The 22,410-nt window shown below is 44.2% G+C and overlaps 1 protein-coding gene across 1 annotated transcript; it reads right to left on the minus strand.

Moving 5' to 3' along the window:
- Positions 1-471: 471 nt before the first annotated feature.
- LOC103187856 (centromere-associated protein E-like) lies at positions 472-18,838 on the minus strand. The gene is made up of 13 exons (XM_007907541.2): positions 18,717-18,838; positions 17,715-17,800; positions 16,222-16,311; positions 14,709-14,827; positions 14,180-14,296; positions 13,251-13,332; positions 11,481-11,548; positions 9,727-9,801; positions 8,026-8,077; positions 5,837-5,924; positions 5,570-5,699; positions 2,940-3,059; positions 472-532 (listed from the first exon to the last, which is right to left on the minus strand). Exons 1-13 carry the CDS (start codon positions 18,788-18,790, stop codon positions 479-481), a joined length of 1,155 nt encoding a protein of 384 aa, XP_007905732.2. The 5' UTR covers positions 18,791-18,838; the 3' UTR covers positions 472-478.
- Positions 18,839-22,410: the final 3,572 nt, after the last annotated feature.

Consider the following 22,410-nt stretch of genomic DNA (forward strand, 5'->3'; position numbering starts at 1 on the left):
TGCCTTTGAGTTAGAAGGTTCTGGGTTCAAGCTCCATGTCGGGACTTCAATTGCATATCTAGGCTGAGGGTGTGCTGCATTGTTGGAGGTGCTGCCTTTAGATGAGAAGTTATACTGAGGTACCATCAGTCTGTCAAGAGTATGTTAAAGATCACATGGTGTAATTCAAATAGAAAATAATAATTCTTGCATTTGATATAGCGCCTTGTCAAAGAGAGAACATTAGCAAGCCTGAGAATATTCATTGACAACTCTGACTCAGGGCCAAACTGACTTGTTGGGGCCAGGTCACTTCTTATAAACTTCAGACTTAATGTAAAATAACTTAAACATTTGAAGAAATGGGACAGATCGAATCTTTATTGACCTTTTTATTATGTTTTCAATCCATGGTTGTTTCTTCAGGTTTGTTGCTGATTCTACATTCAAAAGCCTCTTATTTTTGGGCTTCACAAAATGGTGCTCGGTTGTGACCCTGTTAATCCTCCCAATTCTGGACGGGAGTGAGTTCTGAGTTGCATTTGATTTGGTTCTGTAATAATAACAATAATAATACTTGCATTTGATATAGTGCCTTATCACGTCTTCGAGACGTCTCAAAGCACTTCACAGAATATACTGTAAAGTGAATTGTCTACATATTTTTGGGGCGAAACGCGGTAGCCAATCGCACACAACAACGTCCCACAAACAGCCGTGGATGTGAAGTGACCCGATGGAGAAGGGAGTTTCTCTGGATTTCCTGACCAACAATCGCCCAATACAATTGTTTCTTCATTTCATGGCTGTTTGTGGGACATTGCTGTGCGCAACTTGGTTGGCGTTTGCCCACAAAACACACTTTATTTGACTTTACAGTATATTCTGTGAAGCGCTTTGAGATGCCTCAAAGATGTAATAAGGCCACAAAGATGTAATAAATGCAAGATTATATCCTGTGAATCGCTTTAAGAAAGTCTCCCGAAACAAAAAAAAAATATTTTTTGGGCTTGCACTTGGCTCTGCAAATCAGTCACCAACCTCTCCTGGCTACATTGACTCCCTATCCCTCAGCACTGAAATCCTTGTCCTTATCTTCAAATGTCTCCACAGCTTTGTCCCACCCTACCTCTGCTCTAAAACTGCAATTCTACTCGACTACACATTCCCTCTGCTCCTACAACTTATGGCCTGCTTCATACGTTTTCTTAGTCTCTCTCCAACCCAAATTCCCACAAATATGGAGCCCCATTGGTGGCCTTATGGGTGAAAACACCACCCATCACATGAGAATGATGGGTGCAGACTTGAGTCTCAGGATTCCTTACAGTACAGAAAACACTAAACAATGTCTGGATTCATAAGGGACAGATTATGGACCAACTGGGTATTAAAATTACTCCACCTAGGTTGCCATAGTTTGAATGTTAGTATTTTATTTTAATGAGGTCCTTTTATAAAATGAGTCCGCTTGCAGAACGCTGCTTTAAAATTTCAAGGCTACTGATCGTATACAACAACTTGTGTTTATATAGTGCCCGTCACACAGGATAGTGTCCCAGAATGCTTGATAAGGGCAGAGTCTGACACCGAGCCACGGAGTGAGGGAGGTGACCATTTGCACAATCAAAAATGAAGGTCTTTAGGTGGGATTTGAAAGTTAGGAGGGAGGGAGCAAACCGGAGGGATTGAGGGACAGATTTCCAAAATGTAGTGGCTGAAGGCATGGCATACATCACATACTCTTTCAAGTATTGACAATTAGTTTTAACTTACTACTTTGCAATCCGCATTCATTGTATCTTTAATACTTCAATAAACAATCTCATAGAAATATAATTGATTTTTCTGTTTCCTACAGTGTCCTATTAATAAATATAGCATTTGAAATAGTTACTTTAAGGGAAGCCAAACTTTGTTAAAGTAACTTTAAGGTATGAAGATATCACCAGTGTCAGTTTGCAGGGTTTTTATTTGCACAGGGAGGGACTTGAGAAATAATAATAGCACCTTATCAAATCATTGAAATGTCTTAAAGCAATTCACAAGATTTAATGTAGGCTATCTAGCAACTGCATTTTTTGTAGGTGAACGTTGTCAACCCACTTCCTCAGTCGACGAAACGGGGGGCGAGAAGAGGAACCTGGGGGAAGCGACTGGGAGCGAGTTTGAGGGTGGTGGGCAGAAGATAATCAGGAGCAGCGGCAGGAGGGCAAACCGAGCTGTTCCGGCACGAGGTTACTGCAGGAGCAGAGTCAGTGTGAGAGGTGTATAGTGGTAGCGAGGCCTCCGGGAGTGAGGTCGGCAGCACCCGGCAGGTAACGGCACAGCCGGGGTCTGGGAATTTTTTAAAAAAGGATTATTACTCCTGGAAAAGTGATCCGCCAATCAACTAACGATCGAGTTCCCACTTACAGCTAGATAAACAGGAGTGTGGAGTAAGGAAACTCGCCTAAGGTTTTGCCCTGCCTGGGAATCGAACATGGGTCCATCCTCTTCCTTGCAAGGCGAGTGCTCTAACCACAAATTACCAGACATTTTAGGTTTCACCCGAAAGACACTTCCCCCAGCACTGAGCTTCGACTATCTGAACTCAGAAGACTATGGACTATGGGGGTGGGGGTGGTGGTGAAAGAGGGGGAGGAGAAAAAGGGAGTTTGATTTGGATACTCTAAAGCGCGTCAACCTGACTCTTTGACCGCGCTTTCAGTCATCTTGTCCCCATCCCACTTCCCTCGGCTCCCACCCCCAGCTCAGGTGCCCAGCCAGCAGCGTCGAGTGCTTTGAAACATCCTTTCAATGTGAAAATGTCACATCTCTGGAGAGAAACACAAAATATTGCTTGTGCGGCTCGCTGACGTTTCTCAAATAGGGAATCCACAGCCAATGTGAAAAAAACGATTTTGTGCAAATAAAAATCTTAGGGTTTCCAAACCTTGTCACCAGCAGCATCAACTTACTTTTTCAAGACGATTTTTCAAATCCATTATTTCTTTGCGGTAACGCTTAAGCATTGCTTGGTCGTCCAACACTTCATTCACATGAGGGGTGTTCTTCATAAATTTAGCAGTGCTTGCAAACTGAAATGAAAAATAAGATTGGAATCAATTCTGTACTCATTAACATTTGCTGCTGCAATGGGAAGATAAGAATGATCTAGAAAAACAGATAGCAACACAAAAATTATAAACTAAATGTCCTTCTATGCAGAAAATTTTAGGGCTCTAACAAACACCCAATGGACCTTTTTCACCCAAACCTTTTCACCTAGACTTTGTGTTAAGCAAAGTCCCCTAGTTTGAAGTCCCATTGGTTATTCCATTACCAGCCATTCGGCAGGGTAAGCCTGGCTTGGTGAGCTAGGCGCAGAAAATGTCATCGCTAGCAACGGGTGAGTCAATCAGTTCAAGGAGCAGCATCGCTTGAGTATACAAAAATATTAGCAGTGAGGATAAGTCTGTCGGCAAGTCTCGCTTTGAAGAGTGGAAGACCCATCTCCTGGAATTTCTGTGTGACTACAATTCAGACCAAACTTACAACACGGACAAGACCGCCTTGTTTTTCAAGTACAGCCTGGACAAAACTTAATGCATTAAGGAACAATCCTGTACATAGCAACAGGAGTAGGCCATTCAGCCCTTCAATCCCGTTCTGCCATTTAATTAGACCATGGCTAATCTGAACTTCAACTAATCCTTCCAATTCCAATTTCCCACTTTCTCTCCAAATCCCTTAATACCCTGACCTACCAAAAATCTAACAACCGCACTTTTGAAGGCGTGCATGGATCCAGCATCCATAGCCTTTTTGGACAGAATTCCAGATTTCTACCACTCTTTGAGTGCAAAAATGCTCCCTGATTTCACTCTTAAATGGCCGGGTTCTAATTCTAAGACTATGACCCTTGTTTTGGATTCCCCCACCAGAGAAAATATCTTCACTGTAACTACCCTATTGAATCCCTTTATCATCTTAAATACCTGAACCAAATCACACCTCAACCTTCTAAACTCAAAGAAATACAATCCAAGTTTATGAAGCCTTTCCTCGTACCTTAATCCTTTTAGGCCTAGAAACATTCTGGTGAACCTGCGCTGCACCCCCTCCAGGGCCAATATATCTTTCCTGAGGTGTGATGCCCAAAACCGAATGCAGTTTCCAGATGGGGGTTTGACTAACGCTCCACGCAGCTGAAGTGTAATTTCTTCCCCATTGTATTTCAGGCCCTTTGAGATAAAGGCCAACATTCTATTAGCCTTTTTGATTACTTTTTGCACCTGGGAACTAGATTTTAGTGATTTATGGATATGGATATCCAAATCTCTTCAATCCTCCACGGTTCTTAATTTCTCCCCATTAAGAAAATATTCTGCTTTAACTTTTTTCGGTCCATAGTGGATGATCTTGCACTTTCCTACATTGAACTCCATCTGCCACAGTTTTGCCCAATCATTTAATCTGTCTCAGTCCCTTTGTAGCTTCCTACAAAAATATATATATTTTATATGGTGAATAGCTGAGGTCCCAGTATAGATCCCTGAGGGACACCACTTGTCACGTTCACTTTATCCCTATCCTGTTTCCTGTCTCCCAACCAATACCAAACCACGTCACAGCTCTGACTCCATGCGCTTCCATTTTCGCTAATAATCTTTTGGGTGGAACCTTATCAAATTCCTTCTGAAGGTCCATATAAACAACTTTCATAGACACTCTTTAATCCACCATTTCAGTGACCGCCTGAAACATTCAACTAGATTACTCAGATATGAGCTGCCCTTCATAAACCCATGCTAATTCTCTTTGACTAGCTCATACCTGTCGACCTGTCTAAGTGTTCAATCACTCTGTCCCTGATGATGGATTCCAGTATTTTCTCTATAACTGATGATAAGCTAACACTAAGTCACACAATATTCCAAATGAGGTCTGACTAGGGTTTTATACAACTGTAATATCACTTTGAGTTGTTTTCCTGTCCCCTTATGAAAAACGGCAAACGATATTTCTACACAATTTGCTTTTCTCACACGCTTAACTCCAAGTCCTGTCTTTCCCTTAGTATTCTTATATGGAATCTAACTATAATCACTGTTCACAAATTTTCCCCCACCTCCAGATTAGTTACTTGGGCCACTTAATTCTCCAAACTGAATCTTGCACTGCCTCCTTCATGTTGGGCTGTCCACAAATTGCTTAAGAAAGCAATCTTGGATACTTTCTAAAAATGCAACTCCATTTTGCCCCTCAATACTTTCCTTATTCCAGTCAATCTTGAGGTAGTTGAAGTCCCCTATTATTACCATTCTTTTGTAACAGCTGCTTACTTTTCTAAACTACTTGCAAATGGCCTCTCCAATCTCCTTGCCACTATTGGGCAGTCTAAGGTGGAATCCTAATATAGTGACCACTCCCTTTTTACTTCAAACTTCTACCCACAAGGCACCTTACCGTCTATCAAGATAAGGCATGAAAAGGCGCTAGCTCAAATACAGAAAACTTGCATAAAAGGAGGGTGGAGCTAAGGAGACTGCCGGGGGGAAGGAGGGAGGCAATAGGCACAGAAGCAAGCAAAAGAGGGTCACCATACCTGAAGCGTACTAACAGTTTCTTCCAAAGCATCTGTAGTAATTGTGCAAATGATAACTGTCTTTGCATTCCCACCCAATGAATTTTGCAGGATCCGAGTTATTTTACTGTCTCTGTAATTTATAAATCCACTAAAAGAAAACAAATATTGAATTACTATACGAAAACACCCAGCGATTTATTTATTTTAAAGAAAACAGGTCACAAAGCAAACTACAAAAATGGCCTTCCAATAACCTTATTCTGAAAAATCAAAACAGTTTCCTACCCCGTCTGTCCATCACTGAGTTTTTTAATTACTTGGCCAAGCACGAACAAACTACGGTTGATATTACATCCTTCCTTCAGTCTGACACCTAAGTTATACAAAAAAAAGTTTTACAAACATTGGCCTTAAAACAAAGTGAAATCAGATTTGAATTGTTGAGTACCATGTTATGTTAATGATTTTGAGAAAGTAAGCCATCTAGGGGTGCAGATATAGAGATTTATAGCTGGGATTACAAGTAGAAAACATAAAAAGGTATATGGAATCTGGTTTTATACAGTGCGGCCCTGTTATAACACTATAGTGCAAATTTGCTTATAGCTGGAGTACTTGCTGACACCCAATTCATTTCCACATGAAGTCATGTAGAAGTCCACATTTCCACATGAAGTCATTTCCAATTTATTTCTACGTGGAGGCCTGTAGCTCAGTGGTTAGAGCACTTGCCTTGAAGCGAGACACCTGGGTTCAATTTCAGGAAGGGTGAAACCTTGGGTAAGTTTCCTTACTCCGCACACCTAATAATAATCCCTCCAAAAAAAACCAAAAATAATAAATTGGTCATTTTCAATCCTTGACTGTTTGTGGGACACTGCTGTGCGCAATTGGCTGTCGCGTTTTGCCCACAAATATACAGTCAATTCACTTTACAGTATATTCTGTGAAGTGCTTTTTATTATCTCAAAGACGTCTATATCAAATGCTAGAATTATTATTATATTGTGCGCTCACCAACTTCCTTTCAATAGATTGTGTTGAAATCACTTTCTGCATTGGTGTGTAAGGGAAAAACAGGAAGAAACATTAGGTGGTGACCGATTTTAGCTAAGATGACCATCATTTAGCTTTTAGCTTCCTGCACTTAGTTTCAGGCCATTTTTGGGGGTCACTCAGGTGTCTGAAACATGTTTAAGAGTATCCAAACCAAACTGAGAAATTCATGCATCCCACCTGAAATCCCAGAGATAGGATTGTTGGAATGGAATGCACACTCTCTCACTAGAGGGATGTATCCTGCTTACCTAGTTCCAGAAACTATTAGTCGCAGGTTGGCAAGAGCCAAGGTTTGGGGACCCCAGAGATAACTCGTTGGGGTAACTGCTGGAGTCTAGCCAGCTAAAACCACACAGCTTGCCATTGATATTGTGTCTGACGAGCTTGTCCAGCTAGGACTACCCTACCCGTTAGGGCTTTGGCTTGCAGGGTTAACAGGAGCTGAGTGGGATGACTCCCTGCCCCCAATGACTGGTCTGCCATCCAGGTCCTGCCTATAAGACAGACTGGGCTGTGCTGTCATCAGCAGTGTTCTAAAATACTGCGGACCCCCCTGGCTCGGGAACCGGACTAGAGACCGCCTCAGAGAGCTGGCTTGATTCCGACGTTCCGTGGCTGAGCATGTCAGCTCCAGTTCCGAGCTAGTTCAGCTCCAAGGAGACCCCACTTCCAAGCAATGAAGAAGTGACACTGTGGTGATCTGAGGAACTGGAAGTCATGACCCAACAACCTGTTTAGTGCGGGAACCAATCAGCTTGCTCCTTATACGTGGCTACCAGTCATACTCACGATTATGTTGCTAAAATGGGGGTTGCAATTTTATGGATCCCAAACATTACATGTTGTAACAAAGTTGCACTGTAAACATGGCATTCAATATAAAAGTAAGGAAGTGATGTTAAATTTATACTTGATTGAAGTACAGAGTTTTACAAAAAGAACATAAGAGCCACAAAAAGGATAAAGAGCAGGTCAAAATATTGGTTTACAAATAAGGTTAAAAGTTCTGTACATTTTCCCCTGGAGCAGGGAATGCAAATTACATTCTAGACAGAAATTTCCATGCAAGGTTATTATTATTATACAAGGTAGCATATATATGTAGAACTCAATTTGTTTTGGATACTCTTAAGTATGGTGATGGGTTTCCATACGTGCCAGGGTGACCAAAGAATCATCCAGAGGCACTTTGTACTGTTTTGATTTTAATAGGCTCAGCATCATACAGTTGTTTAAATAAGCGTTAACCTGAATCACACTGTACAAACCTCATTTCCCAAAGACAACTGCACATTTAAATGGAGAAAAATCATGCATTAAGTGAGCGCCCAAAATTCAACAGAACAGAACTAGGATCTGCTGAACGTTGAACTAATTTTTTCAGAAAGGCACAACTCATTGAAACAAAAACTCACCCTCAGCTCCCGTTTGACTGGCCCTCTCGCTTCCTGCTAGATCGACCAAATTCTGCATTTATGAAAAGTAGTTAGATACAATTTTAAGTTCAAGTATTTGGTATCTGTGGTGGGATAGTGAGGGGAAAAGAAGACTGAAAGTGTGACGCTGGCAGCATCACCAGTCCAGAACCTTGGCGTCTCATTTGACCCTCAACTGTTCTTTCTACCCCACATCCATACCATGACTCTTTCTGCCTTCTCCCACTTCTGCCACAACACCCGGCTCCACCACTGCCTCACCTCTCAGGTTGCCGAAACCCTAATCAACTCACTCATTGAACCAAGGCTCGACTATGCCAACTCCCTGCTTGTCGACCTTCCCAACTCTTCCCTTCACAAGTTCATTCAGAACTCTGCAGCTCGTGTCCTCTCCAGACCATGTTTCATGACTCTATCACCCCCACCCTCACCTGGCTCCCCATCTCTCAGAGGGAAGTTCAACATTCCCATCCTCGCCTTCAAAGCTCTCCCTGACCTTGTTCTTTCCTACCTCTACAATCTGCTAACCTCATATCAACCTGTCTGGTCAGCAGGCAATGGCCTGCCCATGTCCCCTGCCCAAGCATCGGTGGTCAGGCCTTCAGCCTCTCTATCCCCACCCTTTGGAACTTCAATCCCTTAGCCTTGTTCCCTCCCTTGCCTCCTTCTAGGCGCATCTCAAGACCCTCCTCTTTGACCACACTTTTGATCACTCTCCTACCCTACCCCTCCTGACCTAACTCATTCGCTCTCCTTGTAATCAGGCATTTCCTGCCCCTGCAATCACCACGTGATCAGATAACTTGCTCTCTTCTCTATAAGTTGATGTTACACCCCTGGGAAGGAGAAAGTGTTTGGGTGCTGATGTGCAGTGTTCTGTTTGATGTAAGCGCAGGAAACAAAGTTCTGACTCAGCAGCTGGTAAGTTTGCTAGTAGCAAGTGAGGTAATGGGGTTACGAGTTGTGTGATTGATACAACTAATGCATTTTTATAAAACACTAATTAGGCCTCAGCGAGAGACTGTGTTCGGTTCTGGGTCCCGCACTTTAAGAAGGATGTCAAGGAATTGGAGAGGATGCAAAGGAGATTTACCAGGAATTCAGTTATCAGGAGAGGCTAGAGAAGCCGGGATTATTCTCCTTGGAGCAGAGAAGGTTAAGAGGAGACTTATTAGAAGTTTTCAAAATTTTGAGGGGATCGATAGGGTGAACAAGGAGAAACTATTTCCACTGGCAGGTGGGTCGGTAACCTGAGAACCCAGATTTAAAATAGTTCTTAAAAGACACAGTGAGGAGAAATGTTTTCCCACAGCGAGTTATTCAGCTCTGGAATGCATTGGCTGAAAGGGCGGTGGAAGCCGATTCGATCACAACTTTTAAGAGAGAAGTAGATAATTATTTGGGGAGGACAAGTTTGCAGAGCTATGGGGAGAGCACGGGCGAATGGGATCGATTTGGATAGCTCTTTTCAAAGAGCCGGCACAGACACAATGGGCCCAATGGCCTCCTTTGTTTGTATAATTCTATGATAAGTTTAAGTGGACCTAATGGGAAATTTACCGGTCTTGGGCAAATGTATGACTTGGGCAATTATATGATTTATAAAGAACTTCAGTGAGTTTTACTGCGTATATCAGCCTTCAGTGTCTCGAAGAGCTTAAAACAATGACCACAACTCACCAAATGAGCAACCTTTACTGCTTCGTCGATCGATTCCGGCATTGAACCATCATTTTTCTCTCTGCTTTCCAAGATCTGAAAAGTACAGATGTGTGAATTGTATTTCACATAACTCTGGCTTAAACTCTGCTGTTAGGCTATAACAATGGGAAAACAGGTCAAAGGCTCCACCCCCCTTGAGTGTGGGATCCCTACATTCAAAGATGATATATAATAACCCTTGTATTTAATATAGCACTTTGCGTCTTCAAGACTTCATAGGGTTTACTATTTGCACAATTATTTCCCACAAACAGCCATGGAGTGAATACAAATTTTATTTGGAGGATTGTTGGCCAGGACATTGGGAGAAACTCCCTTCTCTTTCTGAATAGTGCCACGAGATCTTTAACTTCCACTTCAACAGGCAGCCAGGACTTTGGTTTAATCAAAAGACAGCACCTCTGACAATGCAGCACACCCCCAGGACCTCACTGGAGTGTCAGTTTGGACTTTGGGTTTCAAGTTCCAACCTGGAACACACTGATATTAGGAACTTCTCCTGAATTGCATATTCTTCACATCAAAGATAGCTGCATGCTTTTCCTGTCCCCATCTCATGACATTACTCCCATGTCTTCGAGTTACCCCGCATTTTCCACCAATACTCCAATCTCTGCCCCCATCCCTGCACTCCTTTTCTTCCATTTATCCCTCCTCCCTATCAATCATCATCACCCATATGAAGCACACCACCTGCACACCACAGTTAACATGTTTCACTCCTCAGGCACAATCCCACTCCCCTTCAAAACCACTGTCATCATACCCCTTCTCAAACAAAAAAACACCCATGATCTTTCAAATTCTGCAAACTACTAGCCTATCTCAAACTTGCCCTTCATTTTTCAAGTACTGAAACACATTCTCACAGCACCGAGACATCACTCAAGGTTACAAATGATTCCCTCTATCTGTGATCAGGGTTCCCTCTGCCTCCTTGTCATCCATCCTGAACCTCTCGCTGCTTCTAACATGCCACCCTCCTCAACTGCCTCTCCTCCCTCACCACCTACCTCAGTGGGTCAGCCCTTACCTGGTTCAAGTCCTATTTGACCCATCAACACATTTTATCTCCTCCAATGGTTTATCCTCCAGATTACCTGTGGTGTACCCCAAGGCTCTCATTTACATGTTCCCTCTTGTTGACATCAGTGTAGACACAGGATAAACTTTCACGTATGCAGAATGCACCTAATCTATTTTTCCTCCTCACTGCTAGACAAGTACAACCAATGCTCTGACTGCCCGTTTGTCCGTCATCAAGGCCTGGATGAGCACCAACTTCCTGTAGCTGAATATGGACAGCAAGGAAGCCATCTTCTTTTGACTCCCATCAATGTCTTCTCAACTTTGGTTTTGAACACCATAACCTTCTCTGCCTATCCCTAAGACTCACCAAACCTGAACATAACCTTGGCATCAGGTTCAATCCTCAGTTATACTTCCTACCCCATATCCAGTCCCTGACCAGGACTGCCTTCTTCCTTCACCTGCCTTCATCCCATCTTACTTCAAACACTGCTGAAACACTCGTTCATGTTTTCATCACCTATATAATAATTGTAGTGACTGTACATATGATTAGCTTGCAATACTAAATTTCATATACAATGACCCACAACATTTTACTGTAGCTCGTCAACAATCTGAAATGTTACTTTTCTTCAGAACAATGCATAAACATAAAAGCATTTAGAATTAAAAAGTCCAACCATTCTAAAAATAGTATGTGACCGACTGCTGTGTTCATTCATTTTGGTTTCTCCATAATGGCGGTTCTCTGAAAAAAAAGCACAAAAAAGTCAAAACTTCTCTGTCAATAGATTAAATACATTTGCATGAAGATACTTTAGATACATTGTTAGACTTTAGATATACATTTCTTACTTTTCGGATTTCTCCGCAAACAAAAATAGTCAAAATGTATCAATTATGCAACTATAGACTATTTTTGTAAAGATTTAGAAACTTCCCTGTTCAATCCAAATCTAAACTACAATAACTTGCCCTTCATGCACAATTGCACTTTGTACACTGCTTAATAGCTGGGCTGGACACCAAGCGAGGAAGGGAGAGGAGAGAGGGAGAGAAGGCAGTGACCCATAGGGTAGGCTCTGTCAAAGAGGCAAGTCTAAAAAAAAGAGTAATAGACAGTTGTTGGGCAATCATGTGATCTCAAAACTCATATTCGCATGGCATATGCAGGTTTACTTTGACCTTTGTGCGTTTGTTGGTAAAATAAGACGAAAAGCAGGTTGTGCAAGTGGTTTTTGATCATAATATGAGAGATATATATATTTATACACACACATTGCACTCGGTCTGTCCATCTGCACCTCCATTCAGCCAGGAGCGGCTCCTGGATGTAGATGGGTGAGGTCAAATTGCGACTGATAGCGGACTCCAGCCATTCACAAGCTGCTGGAGTTGGTCTGTCAATGGGGGGGGGGGGGGACTACTGGGCACAATGAGGGAGGGAAATCATGATTGATTGACAGCTGAGCCACTTGTGATTGGTTGAAGCCCGTCCATTCACAAGCAGCTCCAGGCTGTCAATCACTGCAAGTCCCCACTAATTGGTCCAGTTCCTATCCAATGAGAACAGCATTGGGAGCGAGGAGGCGTTGCCGAAATTGGGGCGTTTTTCTGCGTTTCTGTGTACAGAATTGTTTCCTTAATCAGTGCATCTCCAGTCCAACTAGGAAGGAGGCAGTTCTTGATCTTGCTTCAGGAAATGAAGTGAAGCAAGTGCAACCGGAGAGCATCCAGGAAACAGCAGCATTACTAGATTGAAGGTACGAATGGAAAAGATAAAGAATTGGCATAAATGAGAACAAGACTTGCATACCTGGAACAATTCAAACAAGTGCCTTCCCTCTCAAACTAGAAAGCTTCTCTGATCATCTAAAACTATCAAACTACCCATCAACAACTTGCACTTATATAGCACCCTCCACACAGGGTAGCATCTCAGAGTGCTTAACAGTGGCGAAGCCTGACTCCAAGCCGGCAGGTGGCCATAAGCGTGGTCGAAGAGGAAAGTGTTCAGGCCGGACTTGAAAGAGGGGAGAGAGGGGACAAGGCGGACGGATGGAGGGAGAGTGTTCCAGAGTTTTGGGGCATAGTGGCTGAAAGCCACTATAGTGGCTGGGGCGAAGGGTACGAAGGACGAGCAGGAGGCTGGTGCCAGTCAAGCGGAGGCACTGGGTGGTGGATTGGGGAGTGAGCAGGTCGGAAAGGAAGGGAGGTGCCAGGGAGTGAATGGGCTTGAACACGAAAAGAGACACTCTGAAGTTTTGCTGATGGATTAAATAGTCTGTTTTGCAGTAAATAAAATATTTTGGATCGAAACTGTTGAAATAATTCACTCTATATTTACATGCAGGACCTGATTTTTTTTTAAAAAAGCAGCTGAAGTAGTAAATAATCATAAATGTATTTGACATAAACTTAAACATTGAAGAAAATAAAATGAATCTCACTTTCTCCTTTCCTTAGCCATGCCATTGCGTCCTCAAAAGTTGCAACTACTTCTTCGTTAAGATCAGCAACATAAACTGTTCTCTGAATGATGAGGAATATAAACAAGAAAATCAATTTAGCAAAGTGAATACATTTCGCAAAAGCTTCTATTTAAAACAGACATTCAAACAAAAATAAAACGTTGAGGCCATTTGTCTTAGATCGGACAGTGCAAGTAAAACATAATATAATAATAATAATCCTTGCATTTGATATAGCGCTTTTCACGTCAGGAGGACGTCCCAAAGCGCTTCACAGAATATACTGTAAAGTGAATTGACTGTATATTTGTGGGCGAACGCGGCAGCCAATTGCGCACAGCAATGTCCCACAAACAGTCGTAGATTGAAAGTGACCAATTTATTATTGCTTTTGGTTTTGGAGGGATTATTATTAGGCTCTGTGTGGAGTAAGGAAACTTGCCCAAGGTTTTGCCCTCTGCCTGGAATTGAACTCAGGTCTCTCGCTTGCAAAGCGAATGCTCTAACCACTGAGCTACAGGACTCCACATAGTGAGTTCTAAGGACCAATAAAGAACTGTTGTGTTTTCTAAAAAGTGGATCTCGAGTCTCTGTTAAATTCGAGGGAGAGAGAGACACACACAAACAGGTTACTGCAGAAGTCAGTTATCTGGTAGTGCAAAGGGGGCAGGTGTAGGTTTTGGAGGAGAAAACAACTGTAGATTGTGAGGGGCACGGAGAGCTGTACAGGGTGTGAATGTGGGAAGGGGTGGGGCGTTACCTTTAAGAGATAAGCCTCGCGGACAGAGTGGGTGATGGGACAGATGACCATCGATGATTACTCAGGCTGGAGCAGGGGGAGGCAGTGGAAGAGAGAGGTGAGGAAGGCTGAAAGAGAGAAGAACTGAATGCAAGTAGTGAATACTTACCTGAATATCTTCTCTAATTTCTAAGGGTTTTCCTTTCTGCTTAACCAGTAAATCAGTCACATTCTCGTTATAAATCTCCATATAAGAAACACGCAGCAGAAATTCTCTGTTTGGCACCTGCAGGGTTTTTGGAACAAGAACAAGTAAGTATCTGTGATAAAACTAGCAAAACTAAGTTACTTAGTACAAGTTTATCAAGTAAGTTAACAAAAAAAAGATAAATGGGTTCAGCAAAAAAATATATCACGATAGGACTGATGAACACAATTCGCTAGGCAGAGCAGTTAATATAATACCAAGAGGGCGAGGGGCACAGTGTAGATGGGAAGGTCTGGCGGGGGGAGGGAGGGGTCTGGCGGAGGGGGTGCGGGTCTGGCGGCGGGGTGGGGGAAGGGTCTGGCGGGGGGGCTTTGACAAAATGGCAGCCCTGTGCACCAGCTCTGCAAGATGGAGGGAGAAACCGGGAAGGTGTATACTGTCGGATCCTGTGGTTGAATGCCAGGGCATGAAAACATGAAACATTACTTACGCCCTCAATAACTTTAAATAGCTTGTGAACGGTCAGTGGAATAATTCCAGGAGATAGTTTACTTCCCATCATTGTGTAAGTTTTTCCAGAAGACGTTTGTCCATAAGCGAATATAGTACCTGACAAAAAACAAACTTTATTTTTTAAAAAATCAAAGGTGTATAAAGTTATATTGACTCAACTACACCTAAAATCACTGTCCAGCAGTTTTAATTTTGGATCTTGACTGGTGAGTAAAAAAAATTACTGCAGCACATCTTACATTATGAAAAATTCAGCATAAAAATATTTTTGGTCTAACAATGGCCTGGAGCATTGGATTCCAGGCTATTTGAGCAAATTAGGTAAAATACAAAAAAAGGATGCTTACTCAAGGATTTGATTTTCTAAACATGTAAAATCGCTCAACACAACAACTTGTATTTACGTAATGACCTTCATGTAGAAATAATGTGTCAGAGCACTTTACAATAGCAGAGTGGGCCTCAAGCAGCTGGGAGGAGCAGAAGAGGTGACCAAATGCACAGTCAAATACATTGGTCAAAGCCAATGTTTGATAGAACCGGAGGGCTCGAAGGAGGGAGTTCCAGAGAAAACTTATGTACTAAAGATGACCAGGATTCTTTAGAAATGACATCCAGTTTGTGTAACATTTAGCAGAAATTAAATCCATATGCAGAACAATATCTGTAATAAAGCACTTTCTCACCAGAGAAAGTAAATATCAGTGAATTCAATCTTGAGAGAAAACAGTTCACAGGGGACCTCATAAAGGTGGATAATATTTTAAGAATTGGATCTTCTGCCTTGGTTCTCTGTTTCTGCTTGCATGTCAGCTTGGTTCAATTGGTAGCACTCTGACCTCTGAGTCAAAAGGTTGTGGGTTCAAAGCCCTACATCTGGACCATGGCCTCTCCGTGTTGAGGCTGATACTCCAGAGCAGCACTAAGGATTGGGGTGGTTGGGGGGTGCTGCATTGTTGAAGGTGATGCCCTTTGGGTAAGATATGAAACTAAGGTCCTGCTGCCTGTTCAAGTGGACGTTAAAGATTCCATGGTACTAGTCAAAAAGAATATTGATCTGGGTTTACTTATTCAATCCCAATTATAATTCTACACACCTCAATGAGGTGCTCTCTAAGTAGTCTTCTACCAAGCCAAACTGCCTAACACTTTCTGGAATTAGTTGAGCAGGATTCATTCCTCCGTGGAGTCTGCATTCCCTGCTGGACGAGAGGAAGTTCCATGTACCGAGGCATATATTCATGTGTGGAATTCTCAGTCTAGTTTGGATGCACTTAAGCAGGGTGATTGATGGGTGTCCAGCTGAACAAAACAAGTGCAGGAAGTGATATTTGCAGTGACCCAGTGGTTCAGATGTCCGACATTTATTTCTTTATAATTTTTTTTGCGTAATAATGGGGTTATCTTATACAATAACGTGACAACTAATGTGAGTTTAATACTACTATTCGAACATAAATTTATTGATACTTAAAATAAAAAACACTCACCATTGTAGCCTTGGACAGTGGAAAGGACAAGAGAGTGTGCGACTTCATCATATACAGTTTGTGTTGACTCTCCAGCATGGAAGACTCGGTCTAGAAGGAACCACAATTCAGAAACGTGGAAACTATTAGTAGTTAAACTAACTTTAAAAAATCCTTATTCCTTGAAATGTATGATCTTATGATCATTAATCACTGAATTTAGTTATGGACGAATAAAGGTAAGTCAACTATATGGAACACAGTAAACATCACACAAGTCGTATCAGTTGGGACCATACAGTTCATTTAATATGATTTATGCAAAGTATGAGTTATGTCAAACATGCATAAGTCATATCACATATGACTTGTATAAAGTTATGTATAAGTCGGATTTGATATGACTTACACATAAATAAACAAGTACTGAATTGGCTGGTGACATTAAGGCAATGTTTCAAAATGGAAATTTTCAGACCGATCATTTTCCAGTACAACCATTTTCATGTACTCTTTCACCTGTTTTATTATCTCTAAATGTTCTATTTGAATGTTCCTGCTGTCTTCCCTGATTTTATTGTATTTTTCTTGCAGTGGGAAATGATACAAATGTGTGAATTATGTAAGAGTTGAAGGGACATGTTAAGAGTCCACTTAATTGTCTCAGTTATAAAAAGAGATATGTGCAGCCTTATACTTTACACAGCCGTTAGTTGGAGGACACCTGAAAAAAGCGAGTGAGTACAACACTGCTCTTATAGCCACAAGGCTGTGCTCCAGTCATGACATGAATGGGCAGAATTCCCATTCATAATACAGAGATGGGTCCCCTTTGCTCTACACAAGATCAGGCATCTCCTGCGCCCTCGCTCACCGCTTGATCAGGTGATGCTTTTTCCTCTCTCAGCTCCACCGTCCCAGTGATGATGTTGTCGTTACTCTCTTGGGAGTAACAGCAAAAAACTCATTTGGTGCTTTGTACCAGTGAGCTGCGAAGACCTACACAAGGCCATTTTGCATTTCACCCAAGCATCATGCTCTGATGTTCAGATCAACAGATCAGATCAGAAGTAGTGAAATGAGATAAAGGTGAAGCGAAAGGAGAATAATAAATGGATGTTGGAGGTACAAATCAATACGAAAGTGTGCTGATGTGGGTGAAAATATTTTTGTGTAACATGAAAAGAAATCATGATGGAGAAAGGAATAGGAGGGTATAAGGAATAGGTGGAGACTCATGTGCAGTGAAACATCAGAATGGACTAGTTGGGCTGAATGGCCTATTTCCGTGCTATAGTCTTTGTGAGAGTGACTTTGTAAAGTTACAAGTGATCCTCGTCGCTTAACTAACCTGTTCATACAAATGCATTCTCATATCTCACAAACGGTTCAGATGCTCCAACTGAACCACACAAAGTTGTTATTGAAAGCTCCATGGATTTCTTCCACGAAATAACCAAATACCCACAACAAACAAAAGAAGGTTCATCAGAAGACGCCTCCTGAGAGCTTACCAAAACTGAATGATTTGGTTCCATCAATCTGACAAAGGCTTTGTTCATCTTGTTTCCAATGAACCGCAGGAGGCTCTCCGCTCTCTCTAACACACACAAAAGAGGAATGCAATCGGTTTCTGAAAACTGGGGAAGGGTGGATCGGTGGGCGGGGGGGGGGGGGGGCGGGGGGGGTCCGGTGGGTGTGGGGGGGGGCCGGTGGTGGGTGTGGGGGGGGGTCCGGTGGTGGGTGTGTGGGGGGGGGTCCGGTGGGTGTGGGGGGGGGGTCCGGTGGGTGTGGGGGGTCCGGTGGGTGTGGGGGGGTCAGTGTGTGGGGGGGGGTCAGTGTGTGGGGGGGGTCAGTGTGTGGGGGGGTCAGTGTGTGGGGGGGGGTCAGTGTGTGGGGGGGGTTCAGTGTGTGGGGGGGGGTCAGTGTGTGGGGGGGGGTCAGTGTGTGGGGGGGTCAGTGTGTGGGGGGGGGGTCAGTGTGTGGGTGGGGGTCAGTGTGTGGGGGGGGTCAGTGTGTGGGGGGGGTCAGTGTGTGTGTGGGGGGGTCAGTGGTGTGTGTGGGGGGGTCAGTGTGTGGGGGGGTCAGTGTGTGGGGGGGGTCAGTGTGTGGGGGGGGGTCAGTGTGTGTGGGGGGGTCAGTGTGTGTGGGGGGGTCGGTGTGTGTGGGGGGGTCAGGAACTTCAGGATGGAGTTCCAGAAGGTGAGGGGGGGAGCGAGGTGGGGGTGTGGAGCCGACCGGAGCCCACTGAGCGGAGGGAGGGAGCGGGCAGGATGGCGGGGGTTAGGTGGTCGGAGAGGTGAGGGGGAGAGGTGAGGGGCGGGGGGGAGGGGAGGGGGGACAGCAAGACCGTGAAGGGTTTGTAGATGGGGCCCAGGATGGGGTGAGGATGAGGGATGGGGTGAGGATGAGGTGAGGGATGGGGATGGGGTGAGGGATGAGGTGAGGGATGGGGATGGGGTGAGGGATGGGGTCCCGCTCTGGAGGAGGAGGAGGAGGTATTTTCAGAAACTGACCTTTGGAAGAGCGGCTTCAAACGAATGCAAACCTTCACGGCGGCGGCGGTGTCGTCTCCCGCAGCGCTCTCCATCCTCAGCCTCGCGCCGCTCCGCCGCTTCAGATCACCAACCGCCGCGACCCGTTTAAATCTCGCTCCGCTCCACTCTGATTGGTTGCCGCAGACCGGAAGCCAAAGGGGGAGGCGGGACATGCACTGCCGGAAACAAAGCGGATTGACCAATCAGTGAGCAGTTCATCCTCATTCCAATCATTAAACGTTAGTCAAACATTGGGAGGTCACACATGGGGGGTCACACATGGGGTCAATCATGGGGGGTCACACATGGGGTCAATCATGGGGGGTCACACATGGGGTCAATCATGGGGGGTCACACATGGGGGGGTCAAATGTAGGGGTAGTCAAACATGGGGCGTCAAACATGGTGGTAGTCAAACATGGGATCAAACATGGGTGGGGGGGTGTCAAACATGGGTGGGGGGGTGTCAAACATGGGTGGGGGGGTGTCAAACATGGGGGGGGTGTCAAACATGGGGGGGGTGTCAAACATGGGGGGGTGTCAAACATGGGGGGGGGGTGTCAAACATGGGGGGTGTCAAACATGGGGGGGGTGTCAAACATGGGGGGGGTGTCAAACATGGGGGGTGTCAAACATGGGGGGGGTGTCAAACATGGGGGGTGTCAAACATGGGGGTGTCAAACATGGGGGGGGGGGTGTCAAACATGGGGGGGTGTCAAACATGGGGGGGGGGTGTCAAACATGGGGGTGTCAAACATGGGGGGGGGTGTCAAACATGGGGGGGGTGTCAAACATGGGGGTGTCAAACATGGGGGGGGGTGTCAAACATGGGGGGGGGTGTCAAACATGGGATCAAACATGGGTGGGGGGTGGAAGATGTTCAGTGAATTCTTGATTTGGAAAATTGGGCAAAAAAATAAATAAGCTGTCAATAATCTCCAATCACATCTTCCAGACTTGAGTTGAATTGACATTTGTTAGATTAGGGTATTAAGGGATATGGGAGGACTGTCAAGGCTTTGGACCTGAGCTGGACCTGGGAATCAGGAGGGGGTGGAGGCAGGGAGGGTGGGAATAGGAGCTCGATTGAATTAGCGGTCGAAAAGGCCATCTTGACATGGGCCTTGAAGGAGGCATGGGAGGGAGCGAGGCATAGGGAATGGAGTTCCAAGTGGGGTGGCAGAGAGTCCCACAAACAGTCGTGCATTGAGTAACCAAATTATTATTTATTTACTTATTTTTGGAGGGATTATTATCCCTGGAAAAGAGATCCGCCAATCAACTAACAACCGGGTTCCTACTTACTGGTGGGTAAACAGAGGCGTGTGGAGTAAGGAAACTTGCCCAACATTTCACCCTGCCTGGAAATCGAACCCAGGTCTTTCTTGTTGGTGAGGCAAGTGCTCTAACCAATACCCCACAGGACTTCACTGTGGCATATTGGTTAGAGTACGGTATCTCATATGCAGAAAACATGTACTGTACAAAACCGGTCTTCCGTACCTGTTGACTGTTCTGTATTGTGCATGTGATTTTTCGGCATTGTCTGCAAGTGGTGACGCAGAGCACTGCACATGCTACTTCAAGGCTGATAAGTGCTCATGCGATGAAGGGTCCCCTTCACTCTCCACATAATTGCCCCCCACCTAGCTCACCATACATCAGGTGATGCTCTTTCCTTTCTCAGGCCCCAACCCTTCCGTGTACGATGATGTTGATGGTATGCGCTGCCCACCCCCCCCCCCCCCCCCCCCGAGTGGGAGGGAGGGTCCGGAGAGTGTGGGGATGCAGTGACACGTTTGAGATAGGCACGGGAAATAAAGTTTTGACCCTGCAGCCGGTAAGTGTGGTAGCGGCCAGTGCAGTAGCAATGTTACGAGTTATGCTGTGGTAAACACGACGATTGCATATAAATTTAAGTGGATTTAATAGGAAATTGAATGCGCCTCGGGTAGATGTACGACTTAGGTGCATGCACAATTTAAATAGAGACAACCTGTGCAAGCTTTACTGCAATAATTGTTGCATTTGATATAGTGTCTTATTGAGATATCACAAGGAGCTTCACAGGATTTACTGTAGCAACCATATTTTTTATATAGGCGAACACAGCAGCCAATCTGCAACAATAATGTGCTACCATATTGTTGTAGGACAGTGTGGACCAACTGGCGGCCCGCGGGCCACATCTGGCCCAGTGGGTGGTTTTATCCAGCCCGAGACCATTTCTAACATTTCAATTTTCGTTCCCTCAAACCCGAGTATCCTCCCAGGGCAGTGGCAGGAGCCGGCGGTTATGAGGACGCAGCGTGGAGAGTGAAAATAATACCTGCCATTGCTGCAGTCTGTCAAGAAGGCAAGTGCATCTCTTACCAACTGCATCCTTAGCGACCGCCGGCTCCTGCCACTGCAGATAGTGACCAGCACGGCTGATTGAGAGAATGATTGAGAGGGTGGTGGGAGAGGTGGGGGTTGGTGGGTGGGGGGGGGAGAGGGGGAGAGAGAGAAGAGGAGAGTATATGTATGTGAGAGAGAGGTAAGAAAGGGTGAGGTAGAGAGAGTCTGTGTTTGGTGGGTGGGCTCGAGCGTGTGATTGAGAGCGAGAGAGCTGTGAAAGATTGAGAATGTGAGGGGGAGAATGTGAGAGAGTATTAAAGCTGTGGTAGCCCATTCTTTCTATATACAGTACTGCACAGTACTGTACCTCGTGGAGATAACGTACTGTATCATGAATGGGAAAAAAACCAAACAGGTTTCAAAACAGAATTGTTTTATTAGAATACTAGCTGTACCTATTGCAGCTTCGCTTGTGACCAAAGGATCCAACATGGAATGTAGATTGACACACAGACAGACATTTCATCTTAATCTATACTCATCATCTGGGAGGACTCCTTTTGGGAGGACTCAGTGGGCGGACTCGGCGCTTTAAAAATGTAATTTTGTTGTTGTTGTCGTGACTTAGCTTTGTCTGTGTTCTTTATTTTGTTCCCGCCGCTTACGTGCTCTGTGACGCAGGATGCCACAACACCACTTTGACTCGGCAGCCACCAGGTGTAATTGCAGTGAAAAACGCAAAACTGAAAATAACTCATGAACGATAGGAAATACCCGAAAATAAATAAATGTTGCAAGACCTTTCCGGTGAGGTAGAAATCATGTCTATGTGTCAATTGAGGTCCTTCTTGAAGCGCAGACATATATTGTCGTTTTATTAGTATATAATAGATAATAGATAGAAGATACACTCTTACAAAGAAGGATGGTATTAACACTGTAACTGAATTATCAATCACTTTTTAAGATGTTAAATCAGATATAACCACTTAATTCACTCTGCCTGATCGCCCCCATTCAAATTCCGCGGCTGCAAATCACATTGAGGGGCAATGTCCATTTTCATTTCAGGATTTGCCTCGCAAAACTGGAGAATCTGGAATTTCTAATCGATCCTTATCAATAATTTGTGTTTAATTAGCCTAATCTGCATTGCCTGATAGCTGGTCAAACCCTCATCTTCGGTACATGTGTGCAGTACAGAACAGGAAACTGTTACTGTTAGTGAGGTAGCAGGGTTACGAGTTGTGTGACTGTTAATACGACTAGTGCAGGTAAGTTTAAGTGGATTTAATAGGAAATTGAACGGGACTTGGGCAGATTGTACAATTTAAAC

Source organism: Callorhinchus milii, unplaced genomic scaffold, assembly GCF_018977255.1.
Source record: "Callorhinchus milii isolate IMCB2004 unplaced genomic scaffold, IMCB_Cmil_1.0 Scaffold1, whole genome shotgun sequence".
In the NCBI taxonomy this organism is placed as follows: domain Eukaryota; kingdom Metazoa; phylum Chordata; class Chondrichthyes; order Chimaeriformes; family Callorhinchidae; genus Callorhinchus; species Callorhinchus milii.

Excerpts from the sequence above, each read along its gene's own strand:
- LOC103187856 (XM_007907541.2), bottom strand. The coding sequence starts at position 18,790 with ATGGAGAGCGCTGCGGGAGACGACACCGCCGCCGCCGTGAAGGTTTGC. Across the intron at positions 13,333-14,179 it reads AAATTAGAGAAGATATTCAG|AGAACAGTTTATGTTGCTGA; the intron begins GTAAGTATTCAC and ends CTCATCATTCAG. Across the intron at positions 533-2,939 it reads TGAAAAATCGTCTTGAAAAA|AACCAAATCAAATGCAACTC; the intron begins GTAAGTTGATGC and ends TTATTATTACAG.